Here is an 8,761-nt window from a genome sequence, read left to right as displayed (position 1 = left end):
GCAGCGTGGCACCTCAGGACTAATTGGTTCAGAGGCATAAGCTTTTGTAGGCAGCAGCCTACTTTATCAGATGGTATGCATGGGCTTTCTGCACATCCATTCTGCGAGTACTTCTGATTAAGTAGGCTTTTGCCTATGAAAGTTCATGCCTTTCTAAACCAGTTAGTCTCTAAGTTGCCACCCTGCTTTGCCTTCTGCCTGACTTGAGGCTAACACAGCTAACCATCTCTCTTTTGTTGGAGCAATAACACTAACAGACATGGAGATGCTTTGTATAAATGCATTAATGCTGTATGTTGACTTGGAAGTAGGGATGTTTATTGAATGATTATACTGGGGTATTTATTATGGCAGTAAGGTTGCTTACAGACATTTAAAAAAATCCCCCAAAACCCCCATGCTTTACCAGAAGCAGTAGCATGTTAGTTCAATCTGGCTCCACAACATCTGTATAGATCAAGCACTTCAGTGGGGCTTTTTGGCACTTTTATTTAAAGCTGATTCAGTCAGCTATTAGACAAAAGTGCCAAAAAGCCCCACAAAAGCACCCAGTCTATACAGATGTTGGGAGAGCCAGGTCCAACTAACATGATGCTTCTTCTGGGTATGGCTGGGCTTGGTGCGGGAACTGCCCAGTTTAATGTAAAGCTCAGTTTTTTTGTTTGCTATTTAACGTCTGTAAGCAGCCTGAATGGGCCTAAACAACAGGGCTGTCGGGGAAAACAAGCTGAAAAGGAAACAGTGACTCAAGATAAGCCCTCCCACAGTAAACATGTCAGGTTGCTAGAGACAACGCCCAAACTATTAGGCTTCCTGATAGGACATGACTTCAGCTAAATTACAAAACTACTTCTAGCGCAAAGTACCAGTACTTCTAAAAACAATTAAATACATGACACTATTATATATGTATAACATATATAATAAAATATATGTATAAATATATGACACTATTATAATTCTAAATTACAGGAATTTGTTTCTAAACTTTTGCTTTGCCAAAACTATACTGTTTTGTAATTCTACATGCAAGAAATGTTGGTATTAATCTAAAACACTGCACATACGTGACATGGTCAGCTACAGCCGTTCTGCTATAGCCACATTTAGCAATTCTATACCTGCTTACAGCTGGGGTCTGTGAACTTGCATCTTCCTTAATATCCAGACCAGCAAAAAGAAGATTATGGCACCTAACTCCTTGCTGGGGATCATCTTCTTTCAAATCAAACACTACTGACCAGCTCTCTCTGCCTGGGCTGGAGCAGGAAAAAAAGAAATACTTACTATATGGGATTTTAAATGTAGGTATTTGTTCTTGTTAATCTCAATATATCAAGAGCCTATCACGTTTTTATAGGATGTTTTTGGAAAGAAAAATAAATCAACTCCTTCCTGCTAAACTCAGTTTGTACAGGTCAAATTCTGCTTGAATAAATAGTGGAGTAACTCTACTGGAGTAACACAGACAGCACAGAATATGGCCAACTCTATTGTTACATGCTCAGAATAGACCCAACATCAAAAGCCACAAGGAGGTCAAGCTAGCTCTATACCACAAACTTTCAATTTTAGGTAGCTGTGATCTTAAACACACTGCTCCATATGGGCTACCTCTGGAACCAGTAGCAATGTAGGTCTCTCCATTCATGTGATGATGCAAGCAAGCTAATTAATACTGCCATTCAAGAGGGGTAATTAGCCCATACACAGTGCCATATGAACACAACTACATTGCTTCTGGGTCAAATGGTAGCCTGCACAAAGAGCTGTATGTGTTCAAGGGTACCACTCCCTGGTATGACTGAGTTACCTAGTACAGACCTGCCCATGTTAAATCAGATTACTTAGCAACAGTTTGCTCCTCTGATTGGCAATAATTGTCATGCACCAAAGAGCAAAAGGACAAAAGTTAAAGTTTAGTTGTAAAAAATTCTGATATAGTGGAAAAATTCTACACATTTCTGACTAACACAGAGGCCAGATGCCATCAGAAAAAATCTAAGGGCATTTCTAGATGACACTTTTTAGCTGGTTTAAAGCAGGTTAAATGCCTTTTGCACCACTTTAATGGTATTGCTGTATGCACATTCAGCAGCGTACTGCACATTAATTCTAGCCACTGTAACACATTCGGAGGCATAATGCACCTTAAATGACTTTGGGATGCAGCAAATGACTTTGGGGTGCTGCAAAGTAAAACACCTCTGAGGAATTTTGGTTTCTTAACCTAAAGCTGCAGAGGGAAGCACCGGGCTCTGTGAGGCTCAGGGGCTGTGCAGACAGACCATGCAGGCAGCCCAGCAGCAGCCTGGGAAGGCAGGCTTCACAAAAAGATCTCCCTACCCGGACCTGACCTGAGCTGTGAGGGGGCCTGGTGCTCCCATCCGCAGCTGCAGCGCTCCCCAGGACTGCCCAAGCTGGGTGCCTGCGGGCAGGTGCTGCCTGGGGGGGGCACGGGGGCACCACTGCCATGGAGGGAAGCACGAGCCCCTCCCTCCCCGCACAGCACAGGGACTGCTCTGCCCCCCAGCAGCTCACTCTCCCTTCCCTGCTGCTGCAGAGGCAGGTAAGGATTGGGCTCCAACACAGGTGTCCACAACACGGGGGTTTACTTTGCCTTAAATTGACGCGGTGTTTTAAAAAAACCCCACTGCTTCAATTTAGGGAGAATTAAACCCCCATGTCGTGTACAAATGCCCCAAGTCCCCCTATTCCTTCACAATAGTACAGACAAGCCTAAAGCCTGGCTGCAATGGGTTTCACACCTGAATGGCTGGAACAACTTGTAAGAATTTGGATTTATTGAGAAATAAGAACATTTTCCTATTTCCCTACCTAGCTGTAGCCCCATATCTGAGGAAAGCCTCATCCTGTGACTTTTTTGTGGGAAACTTCCCCAGATTTTGAGGACTACGATGAAGTATGCTATTTTGGTAAACTCAAGTCTCTTCCCTCTAACAGATTCATAGCCATTTGTGTCACTTCTCTTATTAATTCTATCCTCTCAACGACAAAAATAGATAGAGATGATGTGGCCCTAAATGAAAGCAGTTTAAAGCACAAATGGAAACCATTTTGACAAGGGTCAGTAAAAATTCTCTAATCTCAATGTTCCTCCCCCTCTTTTTTAACCCATTTTGGGGTTGGTTATATATTTTAAATTTCAAAATTCTGGTGAAGTTCTGTTCTAAAATGTGGTGGGGAGTATATAATGGAAAATATTAAGAAAATCCTTTTATTTCCGCAGAGCTCCTAAACAAGGTCCTAATGATTTAGTGCTCCTGAGTTTCTCACACTGTAAAGGCTACATTCCACTGTTGATTTATGGAGCGATTTAAAACTTTTCAATATATCAACAGCTGCTATGTGAAACACTTCCCACTTCAAGGAAACACCTGGGGATCTCAAGCTTTTGCAAATATTTAATGCATTAAGTCCTTCAACATCCAAATATTACTACTTCCATTTTACAAATATCTAAAATGAGGTGCAAAGAGTTTAAGAGCCTCTCCCAGGGTCAGCCACATGAGTCAGTATTAGATTCATAATAAAAGCCTGATTGCCCAGGTTTTTTCCCCATGTTTCTATCACAGATCCATCCCCTTCCAATATTTTAATGTTCCTGTGATGAATTAAAATGGCTCTTACATATGGATCTCACAGGAATTTTTCCACATGTGATTCTTAAAGCAAAATGCTAAAATTTCTGACAACCCAAGTGCTTTCTGATAAAGGAATAGAGGAAATATATTTCAGAAATATTCTTTTGAGCTAGGAAAAAAGCAGCAGGATATCAAGGATGACCTACATGAGAAGGTCTCAGAAGGTCATAGGAATTAACTGTGTTACAGATATTGGGAGCAAGTTTATCTCAGTAAAAAGATGTGCGAGAACAGCGGAGTTGTAGTTTCAAATACATGCTTCTCATTTTACACAGTAGCCTTACAAAAGGGGGGTGACTGGGGTACCATCCCTGGTTACCCACTTAGAGGCAATGCAAGAACAGCAGCCACCGCTACTGCCAGCCCATCTCTTGCTGTTGCCACACAGGGTGCAGACTGTGGTAGTCCCACCTAATTTTACAGGAGTATAGCAATAGATAACTGTAGAAATGTTGCTATGTTAAAATCAGGGCTATCTATCTAGTGCCAGCCCTGCTAGTTTATATCTATTTCTTCTTGCATTTTCTCCTTTCTGCTAATGTATATCCCTCTGTGTATTAGAGATTAAAGTGACAGGTCAGAAAGTATCACTGTCACAAACAGTAATTTACAACATGTTTCAAGTAATTTACAAGAAATTTAAATTTTCATTAGTTTTGATAGCCTGGTTACACATCCTCCAATAAACATACAGTATAATGATTACACAAGCATACACTGTCTAGGGAAACTAAATCTATGTAGCTGCATATGGCAGCTGGAATAGAGAAGAGAACATGTGCCTCTGAAATTCTCTTCCTCCTCTTCAAGTTTACATCACCGATCCAAATTTAATTCTTTTAAACTAGCATCAGTGATATCTGGGGCTTAACTGATTTGAAGAGGCAAACAAGGTCACACACTGAAAGATGAGAGGAACTTAAACCAAGCAAGTACATGTTTTCAAGTACAAACCTGGTCTAAGATATTAAAGTGATTCCCTATGAAAAACAATCATTCCTGCATCTTTATAAATAAAATGCATCATCAGTTTAACGTTGTTTTCAATATAACCACCTCCCTCCCCCTGAGAATTGGTCCCACAGGAACTATATCTACTTATTTATTCAATTAAACTTTTTTGAAGGAAGCCTTCTTATGAAAATCATTTTTGACTGAAGATGGTCTACTTGGTCTGTTTGCCAATTTTGTATTTGCCTGATACCCTGAGGCAGATACTGAATAAATGAGGAACGTGGGACTGAAAGAACTCCCCTTAACTCATCATGTCCAGTTTCCTGCAGGTGCAGGAAGCCATACAGTACAATTCTGCTAATGAACCTTATCAGCTGTGACATGGAACTACTTTGGTTGGTTTCCCCTCTACACCCGTTAGACAGTTGCTCAGGAACTGCACATATTTGACGGTTCAATACATGTTCCAATTTCCAGCCTAAATTTATTCATAGATGTGGTAGAAGCCGCAGACACTTTCAGACTTAGTTCTCTCCAGCGTAGACACTAAAAACCCTGTATAGATGCGCTTATCAAAAGAACGAACTACAATTCAAAAAACTGTATATCAAAGTATGACAAATCAGTGGAAACATAATGCTTTCAGTGCAACAAATGCAACAGCAGCAATAAAACAGGAGCCAAAAAAATATTAAAAACTTCTCTCTCAGGGAGCAGGCAGTGATGGCCCTACCACCAGTCTTTGCACAGGGCCATAAAAAACATTTTTGGTCAGGCAGAGGCACCCAGACCATCAATGGTGGTGGTTACTAATTTTGTGCCCTCTCTAAGTGGGGCCCAGGGGTTGTGCCCCAGTCACCCTCCCCTATTTACACTACTGTCTGCGCTTGTGAGAATTTCAATCCAACCTGCAGGTAGACATAAGCAGTTTGGCTTTTCACGCAATTTTTATTGTTATTTTTAAATTGCTATGGGTATTATTTTAAAAAAGAGAGGAATTAAATGTCCTGGATAATTTGGGATAGTGCCATACTTCAAATGTTGGAATTCTGTACTTAGCTTTTGCTGAGTGTTGGTCAGGAACCAGCTGGGAAATTTGTAACAGAGTTTGAATTTCTAAAGCGGGGGCTCTGTTAAATTATGTTTGCCACCACCTGACTTTTGTAAATTGATTGCAATTCATTAGTGCCTTATTAAGCTAAATGCAAGTTCAGACAGAATGTATTATCGAACATGTTAGAAGTATTTTTTGACAATTTTGTTTGACCAGATTCTATACCAAATAAACAAACAAACAAAAAACCCAAAAAACCAAGAAAAAGTAAGTTCCAATTTTACATCTGGAAATACCTCCCAAAATGAAGTTACTAATATGCTCTGAAAGTACTGTATCTTGAGTGAGACCAAATTATTCATAAAACTCTCACGTGTTGCGCTGGGCTAATAATAGGAACCATATGCAAGAAGACTGAGAATGATTCCACTGGTGGTACTGGGCTACAGAGAGCAGGGCAGGTTGCCACTAATAGACTGGCTATGCTTGCTGACTAAACTACACCACATCCATCCATACCATAAGCTGCCAAGAGCCTGCAGAGCATTTCCTCTCTAAGCTTTCCGCAGTACAAGAACCTGAGTGCTGTCCAGTGCTATCATTGCTAACTATGTTCTTGCACATTTATACTTTACCATTCAGAAGTTGACCCAAAGATTTGATCTGAACTATATAACCTTGGAAATAAGCAAGAACTTTGCAATAAATAAATAAGCCTCAACAGGTAAGACTTATCATCACCTACTAAAATCCACTCCATAAGAAGAAAGCCTCAGAATAGCATTTTAGAAAGAGCACCAAGGACTGTATTTCAAATATAGTTCTCGGGATAAAATAGCAGTGATTAAAAGGAGATATCCTAACATGATACCTGTATAAGAACATAAAATGAATTACAATAAAATGTAATACATCTAGTATGAAAATAATGACCCTATCTTTCTGTTTTGTGTAAACAAGTTTAAAAAAAATCAGTATTTCCTCCTTTTAAAGAGGTTTTTAGTTAAAAAGTTAAAAAACAAAACATTGCTGAGACAGAGAAAATGAACTATAGATGCAAACGAGGTACAAACAGGGGAAGGTCTGTGCATATTCTATAGTGTTTCATTACTGTTCAGAACATGCAGTCAAAAGGTGGGTGAGGTTACTGAAGGTGCCGTGTAAATACAACTGCAAAAATCCTAGCTACTTATCAGTAAATCACTGTCACTGCTTATGAATTATATGTACTATTCATATCCTGACTCATGCTTGTGATTTGTAAAAGAATGAAACCCTGTTGAAATCAAGCTGTTATTAAACAGGCAGTCCATTGTAGCAGCTGAAGACTGTGCTGACATCAGAAAGTAAAATCTGAATTCTCTTTACATGGCATTACTGCCTCAGAGAAAGCAGCCCCCTCTGTGTCATTCAATGAATTTCAGATCATGTTACCTTCTGCCACCCTGAATAGCACTGAATAGTAATCTCAGTTCCTCAAGTAGTCCCATTGATTTCATTGGGACTATGAAATACCATGGTATTGGCCCTAAATTGTTTAAAATATTTTGAAATACCATGTTTCCCAAACTCTTAGTCCTTGCTCAGAGCCATATCTTAACACCTTATATGTATTTCTCAATCTTCTTGCATCTCAGACAAGGATTTAATAATATGAACAAAGAGTAAAGAAAATTTAGGTCAATAGTTATTATAAACAGCTAGAGAGGACTTATTTACAATTATGTAGTTAAAGAGAAAGACAGCTTGGTGAATAAAAGCCACTTTTTGACATGTGTTATTGTGCAAACCACATCATCATCCATCAGTAAGAGTTTAAAAATTGATTGCACATTAACATACTTTATTAAACACACACACACACGCCAAATCTCACAAGTAGAAGAGCTTAAGTTACATCCTACATATAAACCTTAAGTAGAAAGTTTGTTCCCTACCTTGAACACCCTGTAATCAATGGGGAGACATCAGCAGCCAGCGGTGCAGCAGTATCAGGTAAGAAATTCAAGGCGTCTTGACCACCAGATTTTTCTGCACTCTTCTTTTTCCGATGTTTCTTTTTTACGTCCTGACCATTACCAGGAGGTTGGCCTGATTCTGGAGTCGAAGTAGAAGAAATGCTCTGAAACAAAAAGGAACAATATAAACAGTTAATGACATGTTCAGATCACAGCAGATTTTGGAGAGGATTATATTGCTTATACTATTTCATCCACTGACAAAAACTTGAGTTAGTAGCAGAATTCACTGACCAGTAGAATTCATAGATTCCAAACCTAAGCCATTTTCTTTTCCAAACTAGGTACTGAACAGAGAGAAATAGTAGAGCCAAAAATAAATATAAGAAAAAGAACACAGAAGAATGCAGCAACTGTTCTAAAGTGCTGCTCAGGGCCTTATCTGGCCCAAAGAGGGTATCATCTTCCCTTTTTTCCAAGTCCAGCAAATGCTTCCTTGTGCTAAATAAATTTGCAAGGACCAGAGAGAAAAGCTCTAAACTTTTTAGCCACTATGGTGGCAATATTTTTGGAAGCAAAATCCAATTCTAAAACAACTCTGGAAGTACTGATTTCTCATAGAAAGCCTTTCAAGTCAGTCTCTACGAAGTGCCAGGCATTTCCCCCTAAAGGAGCTCTGCTTCTTTTTGTTTCCTTTTTTTGACAGAGAAGTATCCAACCTTTAATATTTGCACCCCTGCAGAGACAAAGAAAAAGCTGTTGGATACCTGGGTCAGTGTCTTTTCATACCCTGAGCGGAGACCTGCTGTGTTATCATAAAGACGCTCTAGTGCTGTTCTCTGTATGTTTGCTGGCAAGACAATTCTGGACACACTGATAAAACACAGAGCATTACACCTGGCTGCATCTTCAGGGAGCAGTGAAAGGAATTTGAATGATGGGTCCTGCGTGAAATTTGCTGACCATTCTTATTACCAAAGTGAGGCCCAGTGTTGCCTTGCCTGTGAGCAATGGGGAAGCAAGAAGAGTAAACCACATTACTGATGATTCAGTGCCTAGAGACTTAGTCCATGAAGACCAACAGCGATGACTAGAACATTAATGCACAACTTTACATATCAGCCAGCATT

General features: G+C 39.7%; 1 protein-coding gene across 28 annotated transcripts in view; it reads right to left on the bottom strand.

Annotated features, from left to right (window-relative positions):
- TACC2 (transforming acidic coiled-coil containing protein 2) overlaps positions 1-8,761 on the bottom strand; it is a 231,758-nt gene that overhangs the window by 166,915 nt on the left and 56,082 nt on the right. For 27 of the 28 annotated variants that reach the window (XR_003094403.1, XR_003094406.1, XR_003094404.1 and 24 more), the window contains 2 exons: positions 7,611-7,795; positions 1,122-1,259 (listed from right to left, as the gene is read on the bottom strand). Coding sequence is in view for 23 of the 28 variants with exons in the window: in XM_025205913.1 (XP_025061698.1) it covers positions 1,122-1,259; positions 7,611-7,795 (323 nt within the window). In the remaining 5 variants the exon portion in view is untranslated. The remainder of the gene's footprint in view (positions 1-1,121; positions 1,260-7,610; positions 7,796-8,761) is intronic. The other variant, XM_025205914.1, reaches the window with a different exon arrangement.

This window comes from Alligator sinensis, unplaced genomic scaffold (assembly GCF_000455745.1).
Source record: "Alligator sinensis unplaced genomic scaffold, ASM45574v1 scaffold28_1, whole genome shotgun sequence".
NCBI lineage: Eukaryota > Metazoa > Chordata > Crocodylia > Alligatoridae > Alligator > Alligator sinensis.
This window is presented reverse-complemented; position numbering and strand designations above follow the sequence as displayed.